A 24,141-nucleotide genomic window follows, 5' to 3' on the forward strand; every position below is an offset into this window, starting at 1 on the left:
CACAACGGTACAGCACGTAACAATTATTATCTGGAAGATTTTTTCCCTAGTCACAAAGTGCTCTCAAAATAAAACTTGTGGTCACAGCAAATTTTTCTCACACTTTAGAGCCCTGGTTAGACAGCCATGTTCTTCTGAGTTAAGCTAGGCCTAGTCATTGTTTGCTCGGAGTCAGCACTGACCTATAACCTACTGTAACCCTCCACTTGAAGTTATGGAGAATCAGGGTCCTGTAGTTGACCATAAGCAGGGTAAGCTTAACTTCAATGGAGATGCTACCATTAAAATTCATGACTTCAAGGCAAAACAAGTCTAGTCTAGCTGGTGAGTTTATCCACTGGCTGGTTCATCATGAAGATCAGATGGTTAATGGAATTAGAGAAATGGAATCGTAATGGAATCGTACAGCTGCTGGTTTTTCATTCTATTTATGATATGAGTTAATCTGCTCTTAATGTCCCAATGTAGTGCATGCCACGCCGCGATCGGCCTGAATCGTGATTGTAAACACTGTCAACTAGTCCTGTCCTTCTCCGAGACTGGGAGTGTGTGTGTGTGTGTGTGTGTGTGTGTGTGTGTGTGTGTGTGTGTGTGTGTGTGTGTGTGTGTGTGTGTGTGTGTGTGTGTGTGTGTGTGTGTGTGTGTGTGTGTGTGTGTGTGTGTGTGTGTGTGTGTGTGTGTGTGTGTGAGAAGGGGGAGGGGGGGCAGTGTTCTTGGTGTTTGTGAGTGATAGTCTGTTCCGTGTGTGTGTCAGTGTGTGCATGTGTGCATTCCTCTGTGGTCACATGTAGGGGTCTGGCTGCACTTCCTGGGCTTTGGCCATGCCGTTCGTCGTCATGTTGCTAAGTGGAATCCAGGTGGAGCCTAACTGGCAGATGCAGGGTTAAAGGCTTCCATTTTGTTAGGTAACACCCTAATGGCCTGATCTGTCAGGGGTGTTAAAATGGCAGTACTTAACTCTTGGTGTTCAGTACCGAACCAGTAGGGGCACCTTCTCTGCCTATAGGCTGCCACAACCAATAGGAGAGAGAGAGAGAACGAGGGAGAGTGAGGACGCAGAAGAGCAAGAGTGTTTGTCAGTGTACAGTAGATCTATGGCCAGGCCAGTCACCCCTCCCCCACCACCCAGTCAGCTTGCTCTCTCTCTCTCTGTTTAGTACCCATGTACTCAGTTTAGTGAAGCCAGATTAAGCAATGTTTTTTTTTTTGCACAATCAGATATTCCAAAGACAGCACTGGGTTCAGTGGGTTGACTTTCCAGTTTCTTTCAAAATTCATTCAGTAATTTGGACATGTCCTTCTCAACCTAAATGTGATCTGTAGTGACCTCAAATGAATAATCAAGCAGAAATTAATTGCGTTAATCAAATCTAGAACGATACATATTTTGAGTCAACGTATCACAGGGAAGAGAAACTAATTGCATGGGAAGGAGATTCATGGCTTTGTGTGCAGCCCATTTTATTGGGCAATATTATACTGTTGTTCCCCTCTCACTGGATCCAATAGAGTCTGTATTCAAAAGCATCCGTGTGCTTTAATAGCCATGTCCAGTCCCTAGGGAAGATCATTACATCCAACATATCAGATAGTAGATGCTAGCCACCTGAGTAAATGGATCAATTGTAATACTCCGTCTCCCTAAAGGACTGCCCATGAAATTAGAATGAGCTCATTGGAGAGTCAAACCAGGTCGTATGTTCTCTATGCTCTCCATCTTGCCTAGTGTATTATGGCCATTGTTTCTAGCAGGAATCGCTGAACATGGAATAATTAACTTCAATTCTAATGGTAAATTGTACATTGGTAAGAAGTCTTCAACAGTACAGGTCTGCAATCAAAATATGAAAGCGAAAAATGGATGGTGTGTGTGTGCAGCTTCATTCTGCTAGCGATCTGGGTGGAAATTGGACGATGCAATAAAAAGCAACACCAATGTTGGTGTGTTTAATATTAATCTGAATGGACACGTGATCAGACTGCTGGGTGGCCTGTTGCTCCTCTGGCTGTCTCTCTCGCTCTCGCTGGCTAGATCTGCCCCAGGCCTTGTTTTCTACCAGAGACCTTAGAGTTCTCGCCATAATCTCTAGGGAACACAAACCAGTAATCTCTCCACTCTCTATCTCTTTGGACATTTTGCATGCAACTCCATTATCAATGTAATGAATCTTGTAGGGATGGGCATTGTACTGATAGTGCAGTTAATTTGATGCTGAGAGCTTTAACGTTATGTACGCTTGCTGGTATCACTATGCAAATGCATGGGTATATATGCAATAGTGCAATAAATGAGTACCCTTAACCATTGTCATTATGAGACCTGAGATGATTGTTTGCATTTAGAATGTGTAGATTAACGCTGACTGTTTTTATCAAGACTAATTAAAGCATTCATTTTCTGTCTCTTAAGTTACCATCACCTTCGCAAACAGGTAGCACTTTATAACGTGTTATGTGCTGAGAGTATCAACACAATGACATTGGTTCTCACCCCACTCCCAAATGTGGCTTACAAACTTGAATGGAGGATTGAGATGTGATGGTGTTTAGCTTGCCTGAAATTCATAATTTAGTCAGATCTGTCAGTTCCTTTATTTAACATTACCCTTACAGGTGTTGATTAAATTTACATTTACATTTACATTTAAGTCATTTAGCAGACGCTCTTATCCAGAGCGACTTACAAATTGGTGCATTCACCTTATGACATCCAGTGGAACAGCCACTTTACAATAGTGCATCTAAATCTTTTAAGGGGGGGGGGGGGGGGGGGGTTCAGAAGGATTGCTTTATCCTATCCTAGGTATTCCTTAAAGAGGTGGGGTTTCAGGTGTCTCCGGAAGGTGGTGATTGACTCCGCTGTCCTGGCGTCGTGAGGGAGTTTGTTCCACCATTGGGGTGCCAGAGCAGCGAACAGTTTTGACTGGGCTGAGCGGGAACTGTACTTCCTCAGTGGTAGGGAGGCGAGCAGGCCAGAGGTGGATGAACGCAGTGCCCTTGTTTGGGTGTAGGGCCTGATCAGAGCCTGAAGGTACTGAGGTGCCGTTCCCCTCACAGCTCCGTAGGCAAGCACCATGGTCTTGTAGCGGATGCGAGCTTCAACTGGAAGCCAGTGGAGAGAGCGGAGGAGCGGGGTGACGTGAGAGAACTTGGGAAGGTTGAACACCAGACGGGCTGCGGCGTTCTGGATGAGTTGTAGGGGTTTAATGGCACAGGCAGGGAGCCCAGCAAACAGCGAGTTGCAGTAATCCAGACGGGAGATGACAAGTGCCTGGATTAGGACCTGCGCCGCTTCCTGTGTGAGGCAGGGTCGTACTCTGCGGATGTTGTAGAGCATGAACCTACAGGAACGGGCCACCGCCTTGATGTTAGTTGAGAACGACAGGGTGTTGTCCAGGATCACGCCAAGGTTCTTAGCGCTCTGGGAGGAGGACACAATGGAGTTGTCAACCGTGATGGCGAGATCATGGAACGGGCAGTCCTTCCCCGGGAGGAAGAGCAGCTCCGTCTTGCCGAGGTTCAGCTTGAGGTGGTGATCCGTCATCCACACTGATATGTCTGCCAGACATGCAGAGATGCGATTCGCCACCTGGTCATCAGAAGGGGGAAAGGAGAAGATTAATTGTGTGTCGTCTGCATAGCAATGATAGGAGAGACCATGTGAGGTTATGACAGAGCCAAGTGACTTGGTGTATAGCGAGAATAGGAGAGGGCCTAGAACAGAGCCCTGGGGGACACCAGTGGTGAGAGCACGTGGTGAGGAGACAGATTCTCGCCACGCCACCTGGTAGGAGCGACCTGTCAGGTAGGACGCAATCCAAGCGTGGGCCGCGCCGGAGATGCCCAACTCGGAGAGGGTGGAGAGGAGGATCTGATGGTTCACAGTATCGAAGGCAGCCGATAGGTCTAGAAGGATGAGAGCAGAGGAGAGAGAGTTAGCTTTAGCAGTGCGGAGCGCCTCCGTGATACAGAGAAGAGCAGTCTCAGTTGAATGACTAGTCTTGAAACCTGACTGATTTGGATCAAGAAGGTCATTCTGAGAGAGATAGCAGGAGAGCTGGCCAAGGACGGCACGTTCAAGAGTTTGAGAGAAAAGAAAGAAGGGATACTGGTCTGTAGTTGTTGACATCGGAGGGATCGAGTGTAGGTTTTTTCAGAAGGGGTGCAACTCTCGCTCTCTTGAAGACGGAAGGGACGTAGCCAGCGGTCAAGGATGAGTTGATGAGCGAGGTGAGGTAAGGGAGAAGGTCTCCGGAAATGGTCTGGAGAAGAGAGGAGGGGATAGGGTCAAGCGGGCAGGTTGTTGGGCGCCCGGCCGTCACAAGACGCGAGATTTCATCTGGAGAGAGAGGGGAGAAAGAGGTCAGAGCACAGGGTAGGGCAGTGTGAGCAGAACCAGCGGTGTCATTTGACTTAGCAAACGAGGATCGGATGTCGTCGACCTTCTTTTCAAAATGGTTGACGAAGTCATCTGCAGAGAGGGAGGAGGGGGGGGGAGGGGGAGGAGGATTCAGGAGGGAGGAGAAGGTGGCAAAGAGCTTCCTAGGGTTAGAGGCAGATGCTTGGAATTTAGAGTGGTAGAAAGTGGCTTTAGCAGCAGAGACAGAAGAGGAAAATGTAGAGAGGAGGGAGTGAAAGGATGCCAGGTCCGCAGGGAGGCGAGTTTTCCTCCATTTCCGCTCGGCTGCCCGGAGCCCTGTTCTGTGAGCTCGCAATGAGTCGTCGAGCCACGGAGCGGGAGGGGAGGACCGAGCCGGCCTGGAGGATAGGGGACATAGAGAGTCAAAGGATGCAGAAAGGGAGGAGAGGAGGGTTGAGGAGGCAGAATCAGGAGATAGGTTGGAGAAGGTTTGAGCAGAGGGAAGAGATGATAGGATGGAAGAGGAGAGAGTAGCGGGGGAGAGAGAGCGGAGGTTGGGACGGCGCGATACCATCCGAGTAGGGGCAGTGTGGGAAGTGTTGGATGAGAGCGAGAGGGAAAAGGATACAAGGTAGTGGTCGGAGACTTGGAGGGGAGTTGCAATGAGGTTAGTGGAAGAACAGCATCTAGTAAAGATGAGGTCAAGCGTATTGCCTGCCTTGTGAGTAGGGGGGGAAGGTGAGAGGGTGAGGTCAAAAGAGGAGAGGAGTGGAAAGAAGGAGGCAGAGAGGAATGAGTCAAAGGTAGACGTGGGGAGGTTAAAGTCACCCAGAACTGTGAGAGGTGAGCCGTCCTCAGGAAAGGAGCTTATCAAGGCATCAAGCTCATTGATGAACTCTCCGAGGGAACCTGGAGGGCGATAAATGATAAGGATGTTAAGCTTGAAAGGGCTGGTAACTGTGACAGCATGGAATTCAAAGGAGGCGATAGACAGATGGGTAAGGGGAGAAAGAGAGAATGACCACTTGGGAGAGATGAGGATCCCGGTGCCACCACCCCGCTGACCAGAAGCTCTCGGGGTGTGCGAGAACACGTGGGCAGACGAAGAGAGAGCAGTAGGAGTAGCAGTGTTATCTGTGGTGATCCATGTTTCCGTCAGTGCCAAGAAGTCGAGGGACTGGAGGGAAGCATAGGCTGAGATGAACTCTGCCTTGTTGGCCGCAGATCGGCAGTTCCAGAGGCTACCGGAGACCTGGAACTCCACGTGGGTCGTGCGCGCTGGGACCACCAGGTTAGGGTGGCCGCGGCCACGCGGTGTGAAGCGTTTGTATGGTCTGTGCAGAGAGGAGAGAACAGGGATAGACAGACACATAGTTGACAGGCTACAGAAGAGGCTACGCTAATGCAAAGGAGATTGGAATGACAAGTGGACTACACGTCTCGAATGTTCAGAAAGTTAAGCTTACGTTGCAAAAATCTTATTGACTAAAATGATTAAAATGATACAGTACTGCTGAAGTAGGCTGGCTAGCAGTGGCTGCGTTGTTGACTTTGTTTGAAAGTGTAGCTGGCTAGGTAACCTCGATAGCTGGCTAGGTAACCTCGGTAACTGGCCAGATAATTAGTCTAAACTACACAAATGTCTTAGATACAAGGACAGCAAAGACAACTATGTAGCTAGCTAACACTAGCTAGCTAACACTATACTAATCAAATCGTTCCGTTGTAATGTAATAGTTTCTACAGTGCTGCTATTCGGTAGAAGTTGGCTAGCTAGCAGTGTTAGCAGTGTTGACTAGCAGTATTGACTAGGTAGGAGAACGGCAGCGCGGCGGACGAAAATAGCTGGCTAGCTAACCGAAAATTACTCTAGACTCCACAGTTATCTTAGATACAAGGACAGCAAAGACAACTATGTAGCTAGCTAACACTACACTAATCAAGTCGTTCCGTAGTTCCGTTGAATGTAATAGTTTCTACAGTGCTGCTATTCGGTGGCTAGCTGGCTAGCTAGCAGTGTTGATTACGTTACGTTACGTTAAAAGGACGAAAATAGCTGGCTCGCTAACCTAGAAAATCGCTCTAAACTACACAATTATCTTTGATACAAAGACGGCTATGTAGCTAGCTAAGATCAAACAAATCAAACCGTTGTACTGTAATGAAATGAAATGAAATGTGATACTACCTGTAGAGCGAAGCGGAATGCGACCGGGTTGTTGAATGCGGAAGTGCGGATTGTCAGTCTCCCAAATTCCACTGTATGTTACTGACTGATACTGGAGTTGCCAGATATTGCCTAATGTCACTCATTGATTCTGTACTGAACAAAAATATAAACGCAACATGCAACAATTTCAACGATTTTACTGAGTTACAGTTCATATAAGGAAATCAGTCAACTGAAATAAATTAATTTGGCCCTAATCTATGGATTTCACATGACTGGACAGGGGCGCAGCCATGGGTGGGCCTGGGAGGGCATAGGCCCACCCACTTGGGAGCCAGGCCCAGCCAATCAGAATGAGTTCTCCCCACAAAAGGGCTTTATTACAGACAGAAATACTCCTCAGTTTCATCAGCTGTCTGGGTGGCTGGTCTCAGACTATCCCGCAGGTGAAGATGCCGGATGTGGAGGTCCTGGGCTGGCGTGGTGGTCTAGGGCACTGCATCGCAGTGCTAGCTGCGCCACCAGAGTCTCTGGGTTCGCGCCCAGGCTGGGCTGGGTTCGCGCCCAGGCTCTGTCGCAGCCGGCCGCAACCGGGAGGTCCGTGGGGCGACGCACAATTGGCATAGCGTCGTCCGGGTTAGGGAGGGTTTGGCCGGTAGGGATATCCTTGTCTCAGTATGTAAAAATGTAATAAAATGTATGCACTCTACTGTAAGTCGCTCTGGATAAGAGCGTCTGCTAAATGACTAAAATGTAAATGTAAAAATGTGGTTACACATGGTCTGCGGTTGTGAGGCCGGTTGAACGTACTGCCAAATTCTCTATCACATTGGAGGTGCCTTATGGTAGAGAAATTAACATTAAATTATCTGGCAATAGCTCTGGTGGACATTCCTGAAGTTAACATGCCAATTGCACGCTACCTTTTGTGTGACAAAACTGCACATTTTAGTGGACTTTCATTGTCCCCAGCACAAGGTGCATCTGTGTAATGATCATGCTGTTTAATCAGCTTCTTGATATGCCATGCCTGTCAGGTGGATGGATTATCTTGGCAAAGGAGAAAAGCTCATTAACAGGGATGTAAATAAATGTGTGCACAAAATGAGTGAAATATGCTTTTTGTGTGTGTATGAAATTGCTGTGTTTTATTTCAGCTCATGAAACGTGGGACCAACACTTTACATGTTGCATTTATATTTTTGTTCAGTATAGATCCATAGTTGGTCCTCTGCCTACAGCAACATAATGATCTCCCATCAATTTCAAAATAAACATGTTTTTTAGTCTGTTGTCCTGGCCAAGTAGTGAAAGAAATCCTGAACTCATATTTTCATGATGAAATGCTTTTAATGTTCTTGCATAGAGGTCACTGACTGAAAGCAATGCCTACACAGTAACACTGTTGATTGACACCCGAGTGCTATAGTGAAAAGCACAAATAAATGTAATTATCAATCTGTCCTTGTATGGGCTCTAAGCTCTCTTTCATCATTCCACGCCTCCATCCTGCAATCACCTGCTTCCAAAACGCTCTCTCAGCCCCATATCAGTGCAGATGACAGGCTGAAAGACTGATGCAACGTTATTTCCCAGTCACTCCCTCTCGTGTCACTTTGAATGGCAGTGAATGTATAGACTCTTTTACTTTCCTTTTAGTACATGTGTTTTAGCTGTACTCTACTGCTTTTTTCTGCTATCTGATTTATTTCCCTGTCATCCCAGGGGTTGTCTAATGCAAAATCTCCTGATTTTCTCACATAGATAGACATTGCTTGGTGAAAAGCAAATGAGCTTCAATGGAGTGGTAGGTAGGCTGAGTGTGATGTAACAGTTGAGGACGGACAGATATTGTGCGTCTCCATCTTGAACGCACACACGCTGATGTTCTATTTGGTCTCCTCCCTTTGTTGCTTAGAAGCAGGGCCTACAGCACAGTGGATGTTGCATCTTCATGATGCCATCCATCTCCTATGAGACGGCTCTAGCCACCTGCCATGGAGACAGACCCCGACACACTGCGTGATGCACGCCTGAACTACAAACAAGAATAGCTCCCTTAGAGATGACTCCACTGGATGTCATCAGCAGGGAGGACATTGAGGCGGCCATTCTGGCTCCTATGATTCTCATGTAGACTGACACCAAGAGCAGTTCATACGTGCTTGCAATGTGAGCTTGAGGCAGTATAATTGTTTGAAACCTGAATGTTTTACTTCACGTCAAATAATGAGGCAAGTCTTACCTTGCTTCATACTACACTGTATCGTGCCCCTCAGGTCCTGCGGGCATTTTTGTCCCTGGTTGCATTCAGGGAGCGCATTCAGTGACCACCAGTCCCTTCCAGGGTCACTGTGTGTTAATGTTTGAGCTCAAATTTTATTTGTCACATACTTCGTAAACAACCGGTGTAGACTAACAGTGAAATGCTTACTTAAGGGTCCTTTTCCAACAATGCAGAGTTGAAGATAAATATAAATAGTGACATGAGGAATAAACACAGTAAATAACAATAATGAGTAAAAATTGCATGGCTATATACAGGGAGTACCACTATTGAGTTGTTGTGCAGGGTTACGAGGTTATACAGTGCATTCGTAAAGTATGTTTTTCTTCCCCTCTAATCCACACACACTACCCCATAATGACAAAGTAAATCAGATTTTTAGAAATGTTTGCAAATTTATAAAAATATAAATTAAAAATTAAATCACATTTACATAAGTATTCAGACCCTTTGCTGTGAGACTTGAAATTTAGCTCAGGTGCATCCTGTTTCCAGTGATCATTCTTGATGTTTCTACAACTTGATTTGGAGTCCACCTGTGGTAAATTCAATTGATTGGACATGATTTGGAAAGGCACACACCTGTCTATATAAGGTCCCACAGTAGACAGTGCATGTCAAAGCAAAAACCAAGCCATGAGGTCAAAGGAATTGTCCTTAGAGCTCCGAGACAGGATTGTGTGAAGGCACAGATCTGCATTGAAGGTCTCCAAGAACACAGTGGCCTCATCATTCTTAAATGGAAGAAGTTTGGAACCACCAAGACTCTTCACTTCCTGACATCCCTACCACCGTCATGTCGTCAACAAACTTGATGGTGTTGGAGTCTTGCGCGGCCATCAAGTCGTGGGTGAACGGGGAGTACAGGAGGGGACTAAGTTTACAACCCTTGAGTGTCCCCCTTTTTTATGCTTAGCGTGGCAGATTTGTTGTTGCCTACCCATGCCCCTGGGGGCGACCAGTCAGGATTTCCAGGATCCAGTTGCAGAGGGAGGTGTTCAGTCCCAGGGTCCTGAGCCTGGTGACGAGCTTGGCAGGCTCATGCATGGTTGTTGTTTCCCTCAACACTAGCATAAAGGCATTTAGCTTGTCTGGTAGGCTCACATTGCTGGGCAGCTCACTGCTGGCTTTACCTTTGTAATCCGTGAGAGTTTGCAAGCCCTGCCACATCCGTCAGCGCCGGCGTTGTAGGATTTGATCTTAGTTCTGTATTGATGCTTGACGCTTTGCCTGTTTGATTGCTCGTGGGAGGTCGTAGCGGGATTTCTTAAGCGTCCGGATCGTGAAGAGCTGTGTGCTCTGTGGTTTATGCATGCTCCACCCCCTTCAGCTGGATGCCCTTTGTGCTCATTGATGGGTACAAACAGGGCACATCTGTCCTTGTTATGTTGCAGAGCTCCGTCCCTATCCTCTTAGCTCAACAGTGTTTCACCCACCATTTTATAGGCCGGGTGCCCTGCTCCCAGCCCCACCTACATTTTGCATTAATGTTTTGATTGAAATGTGATCTGCAATAGGCAGTGGATGTTGCTTTGAGGGTCTTTTTGCCCCTCCCACCTTGAAAATAGCCACATTTTTGTGAACACTGAGCAGATGTGGAGGATCACAGTAAAGGGATGTTCAGGACCAGTAAATCTCAGTGGTAATATAGTCACTGAGTGGGAGAAAAATGCTGAGTTGGACATTTTCATCAGCCTGGCCAAGTTGTTCTTGTCATGTTAGAGAATTTTGGAGTTTGAGTTCCTATTCTGTCAGAGGACCATTGGAGGTTGTTTACTTTAGCCTACTTCAGTGCTAGGAGTGGCTGGGATTGATATCCTGTTGTGCATGTATGTGCGGCTATCAATTACTCAAAATTAACTCTGGGACAGTTGTGGAATGATAGATCCCAAATTCATACAACCGCTAGGCCTACGCTACATATATATTTTTTGAAACGAGGCTGATGCAACAGATCAGAACGTTTTAGCTTAATGTTGATTAAATATTATTTCTCCACATTATAAGCGCAGCAATTCGCACAAGGCAGCTACGTGCGTGAATGTTCATTCCGTAATGCTGTTAGTGGAAAAACACTTGTCAGAAGCGCACCGCACATGGGAGAGGTTTTTTGACACAGAGATGAAAATATCCGGGGACATCAAAAGATTCAACAACTAGCATGGGTTGCTAATATGATTAGGATTGTGTCTTTTGGCTACTGGACAATTATAGAAATTGAGGGAAATAGGCTAATGGTTTCAATGGCATATGGTAGTCTTTATAAAATTGCTTTCACGGTTGGTCGTATTTTGGCTAGGCTACTTTGAAGCGAGGTAAAGATACCTCAAGATATAGTTCAGGTTCAGGTTTCAAACAATTAAATATATTTTCAAAATGCGTACTGCCTCCAGCTCATTGCAAGTGGTGTGTGACGCGCTGAAGCCTGCCTACCGTTATATGCACTGGAATGGGAAGTGCACTTCAGTTGCCAGTTGAGAAATAAAGATAGTAGCTCTTTTTTAATGATGGCTATCAAAACTGTTTTTAATATTAGATTATATTTAGAATTGTTGTGCAATGATTGGGCTTATAAAACATATTACCTCAACTACCTCGTACCCTTGCACATTGACTCAGTACCGGTAGTGATTATGTTAGGTCAGTACCTAGTCACAGAAAAACACAGCCATTTTTCCAGCCAAAGAGAGGAGTCACAAAAAACAGAATTAGAGAAAATTAATCACTAACCTTTGATGATCATCAGATGACACTCATAGGACTTCATGTTACACAATACATGTATGTTTTGTTCGATAAAGTTCATATTTATATCCAAAAATCTAAGTTTACATTGGCGCGTTATGTTCAGTAATGTTTTGCCTCCAAAACATCCGGTGATTTTGCAGAGAGCCACATCAATTTACAGAAATACTCATAATAAACATTGATAAAAGATACAAGTGTTATACATGGAACTTCAGATAAACTTCTCCTTAATGTAACCGCTGTGTCAGATTTTAAAAAAACTTTACGGAAAAAGCACACCATGCAATAATCTGAGTACGGCGCTCAGACACAAAAACAAGCCATACAGGTACCCGCCATGTTGTGGAGTCAACAGAAGTCAGAAATAGCATTATAAATATTCACTTACCTTTGATCTTCATCAGAATGCACTCCCAGGATTCCCAGTTCCACAATAAATGTTTGTTTTGTTCGATAAAGTCCATAATTTATGTCCAAAATACCTCCTTTTTGTTAGCGCGTTTGGTTCAAAAATCCAAATTCATGACGCGCAGGCCAGACAAAAAGTCAAAAAATTCCATTACAGTTCGTAGAAACATGTCAAACGATGTATAGAATCAATTTTTAGGATGTTTTTAACATAAATCTTCAATAATGTTTCAACCGGAGAATTCCTTTGTCTTTAGAAACGAAAAGGAACGCAGCTACTTCTCACGGGGGTGCGCCTGAGTGAGCTCATGGCACTCTGCCAGACACCTGGTTGAAACAGCTCTTATTCCCTCATCCTTCACAGTAGAAGCCTGAAACAAGGTTCCAAAGACTGTTGACATCTAAAGGAAGCCCTAGGAAGTGCAATATGACCCCATAGACACTGTATATTGGATAGGCAAACCTGCAAACCTCAGATTTCCCACTTCCTGGTTGGATTTTTTCTCAGGTTTCTGCCTGCCATATGAGTTCTGTTATACTCACAGACATCATTCAAACAGTTTTAGAAACTTCAGAGTGTTTTCTATCCAAATCTACTAATATGCATATCTTAGCTTCTGGGACTGAGTAGCAGGCAGTTTAGTCTGGGCACCTTATTCATCCAAGCTACATAATACTGCCCCCAGCCATAAGAAGTTAACCAGTAATGACATCATTAACAGACCATAGTCAATTGGCTGATGCAATAGATACTCTTTAGGAGAGACGTGAGAGAGACCGAATAAGTGAATTAATAAAGTTTTTGGTGGCAATCATCTTTAAAATCAACATATTTTGTGTTATGGTTTGCATATTATCCTAAACAAAGTACTAGGGTAGTCAATTGATGTTAGCTTTCACTGTCAGCTAGCATAGCAAGGAAAGTTGAAAAAGCTGGAAGTTACCGGTGTCTTCTTGCATTGTAAAGTGTTCTAGCCTGTATGGACATTGTTTTGCGAACAGTTTCAACATTTCTACATGCTATGTCACATAATTCAAGTTTGTTAACTTCTGTGCAAAACATTTTAGCGGCCCCCCTCTTGACAGCGGAGTGACTCTTTAGTTTTAGAGTTAATTTCCTGATATTCTACTCATTTTGCCATGGGCCGTAGAGAACATTTTGCATTTTTCAAGCAAGTTGGCTACAATTCTACACATTTTGCCATGGGGCGGATATAATTTAAAAAATGAATTGTATAACTAATTTCCTGCAATTCTACACATTTTGGAATAAGGTGGAGAGAAATTATGGTTTTTAATGATATCTGAGTGAGTGATTAATAAAATCAATGGGGATTGATTGGTAATTCGACCATGATTACAAGTTTAGATTAAACATGTTTAGCTGACATGGGCTAAATGAGTGACTGTCAATGACTGACATAAAAAGAGAAACTGCTGATGCACAATAACATTTCAAAATTGCTCCTTGTGTATTCTACTATTCTAACTCTCAACATTAAGTTGAGACCTCAACTGAGTTGGTGCTATTCTGTTTTTCTGAATGAGTCCGTGTTTCTTCGGTGCGATGATCATTGGCAATCAGTGTTTTAAATGGTTGGATCTACACCAAAATAAAGTTACAATCTCAGTTTCCATTTTACTTTATATATGCTACATGGATTTCTATTGATGGTGATCGATTCGGTGATATAGATTTTTTTGTGTCCTCAGTTGTCTGTGTAAAAGTTTCAGTGGCCTTTTCTCTGGCAGGCATTTGTGTTTTGGAATCCAGGCGACGCTGTCTCCCTCCCTCCCCAGTTGCAGGCGGCTGTGGCCTCTCCTGCTGCCAGTTGGTCTCTCCAGGGATTAAAACCACAGACCGGTTTAAACCAGTTCTCAGGGAAGTGCTTTATGTCTCCCATGGAATCTTGGGAAGGGTCATGTGGAGCTCTACTCTGATGTCACAGTGGATGAAAAAGACCTTGAGTCAGCAGCTTTCTTTATCTGATGGGAGAAGTGTGTACACAGGTATACAGTGGCTGCCCCAATGATTGTTTAGAACCTCTATAAGGGGAGAGATGAGGCAATTATATTTAAAAGTCAGATCGTTTGAAAGGAGATAAGAGTAGGTTTCCCTGTACCTCAACTCTAGTCCAGAACGCACACACTTTCGAGGTCACACTGAACTCTGATTCTTGTTTCAATTCATAACCTGCGTTTGTGTGTCTGTGAGATATTTGCATGTCTGTTTGAGTGATGCTTTATCCATGGTGCGGTGTAATAGTTGTGGGTGAAGCTGGTGTTTTGAGCTGAGTGGGTCTCCCTTCTACACCGTCTATTATGGTAATGAGGGGGGAATTGGGTCAGCATCTGGGGAACAGGCACTCAGAGACAGGTCTGTGTTGCAGTCAGGTCAGTCAGACAGAGAGCCCCCCTCCCCAGTACAGCTGGAGGAATTAATACCCGGCCTGCTACCACAGTCCACACTCCACACTCCACTGATATGGTGCCCTGGTGGGCATTTAGGTTTGATTTGTGCTGTTTTCATTGTTTGTATTGCATGACCACACTCCTCATTATCAGCCAGTGTTGAACTTCCAACTCATTTTGAGGCGGTGCTTCATTACTAAAACTATGCTGTCCACAGACACTGACCTGTGTGTTTATCCATATCTCTAACCCCCGTCTCTCTCTATCCCAGGCAGTGATGTCGGAGGAGGCGGTGCGTCAGACGCGCAGCCGGAAGCGGGCCCTGGAGAGGGACGTGGTTGCCCCTGGCAGCCCTGGATGGGAGCCGGACAGTAAGAAGGTAAAGCTGGAGAACTGTGACCTGCTACCTGCAGCAGATGGACCTATAGCTCTAGTGGCTGTGGGTGGAGGAGGAGATGTGGTGAAGACTGAGCAGACAGCCAAGGTGGCCAGCATGAGCATCCTGAAGACCGGTGAGGTTAAGGCTACCATCAAAGTGGAGGTGCAGACTGGGGACAGGCCTGTAGATATGAGCACATCCAAGAGGTGAAACAAACTGATTACACACACACACTGTGGTAGCCTACACTATCTGGCTGTAAATTTGAACCAGTCCTAACTGAACTGCGGTACCCTCAGACACTGTCTCTTTTTGTTAATAGTATTACCGTCACACTCTAGATTTACATTTCATTTACATTTCGAATGTTGCTCTAAATTGTTATTTTTCCCATCTGGCCTGTGGTGCATGTTTACAATATGATGGGTTGTCTCTGAGTCTGTACAGGGTCTATTTAGGTGATTAGATTATTCTACTGCTTTGTTTTGACTGGAAAGGGACATTTGCTTGACAACTACTGTGTGTGTGTTCGAACTGTCTGCACTAGCTAGCGAGTGGGCTTCTCACACAGGAAGTGCATGTCTGTACTCCCTCGGTTCTGGGTGGCCTGCCCCCATTTTGAAAAGTTTGAGGCTCCGGCTGACTGCTTCCATTTTCTCCAGCACCTGAACTCTGCCTCACTTCACACAAAATGAAGGTCACAAACTGTCACAAACTGGTTCCAGCTGGCCGTTGCCATGGTTTCCACACTGGAGATTGGAAGAAGCAGTTGGGGGAAGGAGGGGCTGTTGTTGGGTGTGTCACATGACCAGGGGAGGGAAATGCCTGATGTCACGCGTTCGCTAAACTCGGTAGAGTGATTAATATACACTAGAGGTGAGGGCAGTAGTGAGAAAGGAAGCTAGCCTCCAAGGAACAACCTTTTATGTACTGCAGAAGTTTCCCCTTGTCACCTTTGCATCACCCTAAGCCTGTACTGCTAAAGTTAAAAAAAAAAAAAGATTTTTATTGAACTTGTAGTGTTTGCGCTGTAGAGGAGATCTAGCATTTTGATCCAACTGTTTTCATAAACAGGGTGCGAAGGCTAGAATAAGCATTGCATTCCACTGTCATTGAATTATAAATATATTTAAAAAAAACACTATTTTGGCCAGATAGACCTTAATAGACTAGCTAGAGAGAACTGTTGATGACGTTTCTGTCCAGTTTCATGAGTAGTGGTTTGAAGGAATGCACTTTTTCTACCTGATACTTTGCTCCCACGAGTTTACTAATTCAGTGGGAGTCAATACTGCAGAGTATTTCAGAGAAGCAGTAGCTAGTAGAAACAGAAGCAGTGGGGTTCTGGATCTTATGTAACCAGGTACGTGGCTTTTGTTTATGCTTGTCTAATCAGCTTTCAGGGTGGAGCAGATCGCCTTGTCACCACAGATAATAACCCTCACTTTGCCCATTGCCAGGGTTAAGAGTTTCTCCTGGTTAGGTCACTGTGTGTGTGTCTGGGGGGCCTCCCTATCCATCAGTTTACTCTTTGCCCAATGTGGTCCCTTGCTTTACATGGCCCCTGTATAACCAGCTGTGGATGGTGTGACTGTGAATCATAGCTACTGTATTTCCCTCTGCCTCCCCTCTAAACTGAACCAGGCGTCAGCCCTGTTACCACAGTAGGGATCTGGGATGTTTTGCACCAGCCAGGGAGACTGTGCCCTTGTTGAGTGCCCTACCCTCTGCACCGTAGCCCAAGACACACGGTCAGTAAATGAGTGAGTGAGAGTGAATACAATAGGCTGGGTCCTAGCCACGTTCCCCTCTCCCCTCCCCCACCCCCCTCGCTTTCACCTCCAGTGTCTCCTGTAGTCCTCTGCGACTCTGATGTCAGCAGCTGGGAGGGGTGGGTTCCTGACGTACCGGGCCTCAGGCACAGCTACTGTCCCTACCAAGAGTCACCAACCCCACCCCTCCCCACCCACAGGGTACGAGCGGGACGCCTGCTGTGTGGGGGGGGGGGGGGAGCATTCCATCTTCGTTGGCCTCTCTGTCACAGGCTCCACACTACATACCGCTGCTCCCCTTTGTCCTCCTCAGGCTGGAGGAAACAACAGCTAGCTACAGCCATGGAGGAAGCAATGAGGCCAGATGTAATCTCCCAGGCTGGACCTACAACTTGGTCATAAACTCACTACTTTTGGCCCAAGTTTCTGACACTACCATACCAGTGAAAAGATATGAAGAGGAAGGCTCTTATTCAGACCCACTATGATGGGTCTATGAATCTCAGATCGACTTTGGTGTCCCAACACTATCCACTCACTCGTAGATCACTGAAAAGTTATAATTTACCGCCCTCTACTGGACGAATGCTGATTCTGTCTGTTTGCATACTGGCCATTGTGGCCATCATTTGTAATATGATTTAATGAATGTTGTATGATCACGCACAAATTAATGTGTGAGGAGAGGGGGTTTGGCTTTCCATATCATCTTTGCTTTCCATGTCTTATTTTTTCCTACTAGTAAAGTCGAGTTTAGTTATTTCGTTTTTGTTTTTTCTCTCTTCTCTCAGTGACGTAAAGAAAGAGAGGCAGCCCCTGTCACCAAACAATGATGTCATAGTGTTGTCAGACAACGAGCCGTCCATCCCCGTCATGAACGGCCTGAACTACTACAAAAAGACAGACACTGACCTGCTCAGGGTACGAACACACACACACACACACACACACACACACACACACACACACACACACACACACACACACACACACACACACACAGAGAACGACTTCTCTTTGTGCTACTCCCAATGTGTCTTCATCCATCATGGATGCAAATCAATTCTAATGTAATTTTGTGTATGATCCCCTGCTGTCTTCCCTTGTGTAGAAGAGCAGCCCAGATGAGAGGGAGCGCATCATCAAACAGTTGAAGGAGGAGCTGAGACTACAGGAGGCCAAGCTGGTGCTGCTGAAGAAACTACGACACAGCCAGATCCAGAAGGAGAGCACTGTACAGAAGGTATCTAAACACACACGTACACACACATACAGTGCATTCAGAAAGTATTCAGACCCCTTTACTTTTTCAAAATGTTCTTATGTTATAGCCTTATTCTAAAATGAATTACATTTATTTTTTTCCCTCATCAATCTACACACAATACCGCATAATGACAAAGCCAGAATTGGTTTTTAGAAATGTTTGCAAATGTATAAAAACAAAAACAAAAATTTAAATACCTTATTTACTTTAGTATTCAGACCCTTTGCTATGAGACTCGTAATTGAGCTCAGGTGCATCCTGTTTCCATTGATCATCCTTGAGATGTTTTTACAACTTGATTGGAGTCCACCTGTAGTAAATTCAATTGATTGGACATGATTTGGAAAGGCACACCTGTCTATATAAGGTAGGACAGTTGACAGTGCATGTCAGAGCAAAAACCAAGCCATGAGGTTGAAGGAATTGTCCGTAGAGCTCCGAGACAGGATTGTGTCGAGGCACAGATCTGGGGAAGGGTACCAAAAAAGTTTTACAGCATTGAAGGCCCCCAAGAACACAGTGGCCTCCATCATTCTTAAATGGAAGAAGTTTGGAGCCACCATACTCTTCCTAACAAACTCTTCCTAACAGGCCGCCCGGCCAAACTGAGAAATCTGGGGAGAAGGGCCTTGGTCAGGGACGTGACCAAGAACCTGATGGGCGCTTTGACAGAGCTCCAGAGTTCCTTTGTGGAGATGGGAGAACCTTCCAGAAGGACAACCATTTCTGCAGCACCACCAATCAGACCTTTTATGGTGACCAGACGGAAGTCACTTCTGAGTAAAAGGCAAATGACAGCCCTCTTGGAGTTTGCCAAAAGGCACCTAAAGACTCAGACCATGAGAAACAAGATTCTCTGGTCTGATGAAACCAAGATTGAACTCTTTGGCCTGAATGCCAAGCGTCACGTATGGAGAAAACCTGGCACCATCCCTACAGTGAAGCATGGTGGTGATGGTGGCAGCATCATGCTGTGGGGATGTTTTTCAGTGGCAGGGGCTGGGAGACTAGTCAGGATCAGGACAAAGATGAACGGAGCAAAGTACAGAGATTCTTGATGACAACCTGCTCAGGACCTCAGACTGGGGGGAAGGTTCACCTTCCAACAGGACAACGACCCTAAGCACACAGCCAAGACAACGCAGGAGTGGCTTCGGGACAAGTCTCAATGTCCTTGAGTGGCCCAGCCAGAGCTCAGACTTGAACCCGATCAAACATCTCTGGAGAGACCTGAAGATAGCTGTGCAGAAACGCTCCCCATCCAACCTGACAATGCTTGAGAGGATCTGCAGAGAAGAATGGGAGAAACTCCCAAAATACAGGTGTGTCATACCCAAGAAGACTTGAGGCTGTAATTGCTGCCAAAGATGTTTCAACAAAGTACTGAGTAAAAGGTCTGGATACTTATGTAAATATTATATTTCAGTTTGTTTTATTTTATAAATGTGCAAAAATGTCTAAACCTGTTTTTGCTTTGTCATTATGGGGTATTGTGTTTAGATTGATAAGGGGGGAAAAACTATTTAATCAATTTTAGAATTAGGCTGTAACGTAACAAAAAGTGGAAAAGGTCAAGTGGTCTGAATACCTTCCAAATGCACTGGATGCACACACACACATGCATGCGCACACATATTCACACACGTATGCAAGCACGCGCGCGCACACAGGCACAGACTCACACGCACAAAGCTTGCCATCAATTGTCTGGTCTCACTCACTCACTCTTTCTCTTCTCTCTTTCACTCACTCTCTCTTCCTCTGTTCTCCAGCCAACCTCTGGCTCTGTGGCCACTCCTCCACCTCTGGTCAGAAGCAGCATCGCATCAGGCAAAGGACCACTACAGGTACAGACAGCTACTGCTCACCGCTACTATACTATACAAGTCATTACATTACTGCTATTATCAGATATTATCAGAATCACCTTTTTTTCCCTTATTATTATTATTATTTTTTTTTTTTACATATACACAGAATTTGCCTTAGTGTGGTGCTGCCAGCAATAGACAATATACAAACAGAATAGAGACATGAGTCTACTTGGACATCATACACAATATCCACCCCAATGGACATTTACCCTGCCCCCACCCAATGGACATTTATCATGCTGAATAGCCACCCCTAGTCAGACCACTGCTCCCCCTGGACTTCCTACCCCTATAGACATTCCCACCCCCCTCAACTGACATTTTCACTGCCCCCACCCCAATGGTAATTTATCATGTTAGTTGTAAATATGTGTGTTTATTATTTATTTTACTTTTTCATTCACTTCCCTTTGACCTGCACTGTTGAAGCTTAAGATTTTCATTGTACCCTGCATTCACATCTGCAACCCTGTGCATGTGACTTATAAACTGTCTCTCTAAACATAACTGGAGTATAGGCTGATTACAGTCGGAATATACAATTTACAGAGGGGATATATCTATCTATAAACTGTGTGGTTCGAGCTTGAATGCTGATTGGCTGGAAGCCATGGTATATCAGACAGTATACCACGGGTATGACAAAACATGTATTTTTACTGCCCTAATTACATTGGTAACCAGTTTATAATAGCAATAAGGCATCACGGGGGTTTGTGGTATATGGCCAATATACCATGGCTAAGGGTTGTGCATAAGAACAGCCCTTTGGCGTGGCATATTGGCCATATACCACACTCCCTCGTGCCTTATTGCTTTAATAAGCAAAGGGAGGGATGTACAGCACATTCACACGCCTTTTAATTGTATATCAGTGTATCCATTCAACCACTAAGCACATTCAAGCTCTCTGTACTAGCTTGTTATCAGTGTGTCTGTTCAACCGTGCTGTCAGAAGTAATCACTTGCATCTTGCTGGGACACTACAGCTAATGTGACATGGCTCTGTTTTGCCTCTACCCGATATGTCTTGACAGAATGATTGATTGAATATGATGTGAAAGGGACTGGCCACTTGCCAGCAAATGTCAACAGTGATCATGTGGTATCATCACAAGATGCTTTCATGGTCAAATCTAATTTCCATTCAATCATGATTTACCTAAACGTCTGAATTACATGTGGATCTTGCGTTAGGAGTCAACCCTCATAGTATGGGTTGATAATGTGGTCACTTTAATAATGTTTACATACTGTTTTACCCATTTCATCTATGTATATACGTTATTCTAGTCAAGGCCAATACTATTCAACTATTGCTGTATATGTATATATATATATATATATATATATATATATATATATATATATTATTCTATCCTACATATTCTTCAGATATACTGCATTTTCTATCAATATACTGTCCATAATGCTTATACATCCTATCATATATCTATATCTATATATACAGTACCAGTCAAAAGTTTGGCACACCTACTCATTCCATGGTTTTTCTTTATTGTTACTATTTTCTACATTGTAGAATAATATTGAAGACATCAAAACTATGAAATAACACATGGAATCATGTAGTAACCAAAAAAGTGTTAAACAAATCAAAATATATTTGAGATTCTTCAAAGTAGCCAACCTTTGCCTTGATGACAGCTTTGCACACTCTTGGCATTCTCTCAACCAGCTTCATGAGGTAGTCACCTTGAATGCATTTGAATTTACAGGTGTCTTGTTAAAAGTTAATTTGTGGAATTTCTTTCCTCAATGCATTTGAGCCAATCAGTTGTGTTGTGACAAGGTAGGGGTGGTATACAGACGATTTGGTAAAAGGCCAAGTCCATATTATGGCAAGAACAGCTCAAATAAGCAAAGATAAACAACAGTCCATCATTACTTTAAGACATGAAGGTCAGTTAATCCGTAAAATTAAGAACTTTGTAAGTTTCTTAAAGTGCAGTCGCAAAAACCATCAAGTGCTATGATGAAACTGGCTCTCTTGAGGACCGCCACAGGAAAGGAAGAACAAGAGTTACCTCTGCTGCAGAGTACATTAGAGTTACCAGCCTCAGAAATTGCAGCTTAAATAAATGCTTCAGAGTTCAAGTAACAGACACATCTCAACATCAACTGTTCAGAGGAGACTCCGTGAATCAGGCCTTCATGGTCGAATTTCTGCAAAGATACCCCTACTAAAGGACACAAATAATAAGAAGAGACTTGCTTGGGCGAAGAAACATGAGCGATGGACATTAGACTGGTGGAAATCTGTCCTTTGGTCTGATGAGTCCAAATTGGAGATTTTTGGTTCCAACCACCGTGTCTTTGTCAGACGAAGAGTAGGTGAACGGATGATCTCCATGTGTGGTTCCCACCGTGAAGCATGGAGGAGGTGTGATGGTGTGGGGGTACTTTGCTGGTGACACTGTGATTTATTTAGAATTTAAGGCACATTTAACCAGCATGGCTACAACCGCATTCTGCAGTGATACGCCATCCCATCTGGTTTGGACTTAGTGGGGGACTATCATTTGTTTTTCAACAGGACAAACACCTCCAGGCTGTGTAAGGGCTATTTGACCAAGAAGGAGAGTGATGGAGTGCTGCATCAGATGACCTGGCCTCCACAATCACCTGACCTCAACCCAATTGAGATGAGTAGGACTGCGGAGTGAAGGAAAAGCACCCAACAAGTGCTCAGCATATGTGGGAACACCTTCAAGACTGTTGGAAAAGCATTCCAGGTGAAGCTGGTTGAGAGAATGCCAAGAGTGTGCAAAGCTGGCAAAGGGTGGCTACTTTGAAGAATCTAAAATAACATATACTGATTGAAAACATTTTTTTTGTTACTACACGATTCCATAGGTGTTATTTCATAATTTTGATGTCACTTATTCTACAATGTAAAAATAAAGAAAAACCCTTGAATAAGTTGGCGTGTCCAAACTTTGACTGGTACTGGATGTATACACACACGCGCACACACTTTGGACTCCGATATTGCTCGTCCTAATATTTCTTAATTCCATTATTTTACTTTTAGATTAATGTGTATTGTTCGATATTTCTGCACAGTTGGGAGCTAGGAACACAAGCATATCGCTTCACCCGCAATTACATATGCTAAATGTTTGTGTATGCGATCAATAAAATTTGATTTGGTTGTGTAAAGTTTAAACCCTGGTGTCGTTTTGTGTCCAGGTGTCGTCAGGCCGTAGCTCAGGCATAGTGATCCCTCCTCCATTAGTCCGGGGTGGGCAGCATGTCCCGTCCAAACAGAACTCCCAGACTGTCATGCCACCCCTCGTCAGAGGGGCACAGGTACTTTATACTCTGGTGCTTACTGTTTAAACGTATTTTATTGTTGTCTTGTGCAATGTGACTTATTAATATGAATTCTACATCAGTGTATTTTTTCATAATGTTTTTCTGCTACTTTCATGCTGTAAAACACATTATTCCTTGGCAGTGAACTCTCTAAGTAATAGACTAAATGCACAATACTAGTTGGTTCTACACGCAGTGTGCTTGTCAGTCTTTTCCAGTAAATTCATTTTACAGTGATATGGATATTGACATATTTTCTCTCAATGTCCTTTCAATTCAATGGGCTTTGGGCAGTGAGAAGACACAAAACAATATCAACTAAAAACAACTAGAAATCAACAGTAAACATTACACTCTCCTCTCTGTCCCTCTCCCTGTGTGTGTGACTCCACTTCCCTTATGTCCTGCGCTGTGTGTGTGTGTGTGTGTGTAACATTGTCAGCCCATTGCGGTGTCTCCCCAGCAGATCGCGTCCTTGCGGCAGCAGCAGCACTCTGGGTCGGGCCCCCCTCCCCTGCTGCTGGCCCCCAGGGCCTCGGTCCCCAATGTCCAGGTGCAGGGCCAGAGGGTCATCCAGCAGGGCCTTATCAGGGTGGCCAATGTCCCCAACACCAACGTCCTGGTCAACATACCACAGGTCAGAACACACACTATCACCCAGGTCAGTCAGAAACATTACTACATTACTGCCAGGTCACCAACATACTGGCCAGCATCTTACATTAAGTCCTCTTCCAAAGAGCACATTTCAGAAATGCATCCCCACAGTGTTGGACTCCCAACAGCACTATTTCTTCATCTAATTTCATCCTGACTAGTGAGTGTGTCTCTGTTTCCCAGGGCTCTCAGAAGGGCTCATCTGTGACGTCTCAGGCCGGGATGGGCAGTGGCGTGTCCACGGTCCAGGCCAACGAGTCCCCGGCTGCTCGCCAGGCGGCCGCCAAGCTGGCGTTGCGTAAGCAGCTGGAGAAGACACTGCTGGAGATCCCTCCTCCCAAACCTCCCGCCCCCGAGCGCAACTTCCTGCCGTCAGCAGCCAACAACGAGTTCATCTACCTGATGGGCCTGGAGGAGGTGGTGCAGAACCTGCTGGACACACTGGGACAGGGTGGGTTTATACTTTTA

The 24,141-nt window shown here is 44.8% G+C and overlaps 1 protein-coding gene across 5 annotated transcripts in view; it reads left to right on the forward strand.

Annotated features, from left to right (window-relative positions):
* LOC120053794 (transcriptional repressor p66-alpha-like) overlaps positions 1-24,141 on the forward strand; it is a 41,581-nt gene that overhangs the window by 11,158 nt on the left and 6,282 nt on the right. For 2 of the 5 annotated variants that reach the window (XM_039001045.1, XM_039001048.1), the window contains exons 2-8: positions 14,657-14,970; positions 17,328-17,457; positions 17,648-17,779; positions 19,576-19,650; positions 22,891-23,010; positions 23,459-23,653; positions 23,857-24,124. In XM_039001045.1, coding sequence (XP_038856973.1) covers positions 14,663-14,970; positions 17,328-17,457; positions 17,648-17,779; positions 19,576-19,650; positions 22,891-23,010; positions 23,459-23,653; positions 23,857-24,124 — 1,228 coding nt within the window. In that variant the 5' untranslated portion in view covers positions 14,657-14,662. Of the gene's footprint in view, positions 1-14,656; positions 14,971-17,327; positions 17,458-17,647; positions 17,780-19,575; positions 19,651-22,890; positions 23,011-23,458; positions 23,654-23,856; positions 24,125-24,141 lie in introns of those variants that run through there. The other 3 variants (XM_039001046.1, XM_039001047.1, XM_039001049.1) reach the window with 3 other exon arrangements.

This window comes from Salvelinus namaycush, chromosome 9, assembly GCF_016432855.1.
Source record: "Salvelinus namaycush isolate Seneca chromosome 9, SaNama_1.0, whole genome shotgun sequence".
NCBI lineage: Eukaryota > Metazoa > Chordata > Actinopteri > Salmoniformes > Salmonidae > Salvelinus > Salvelinus namaycush.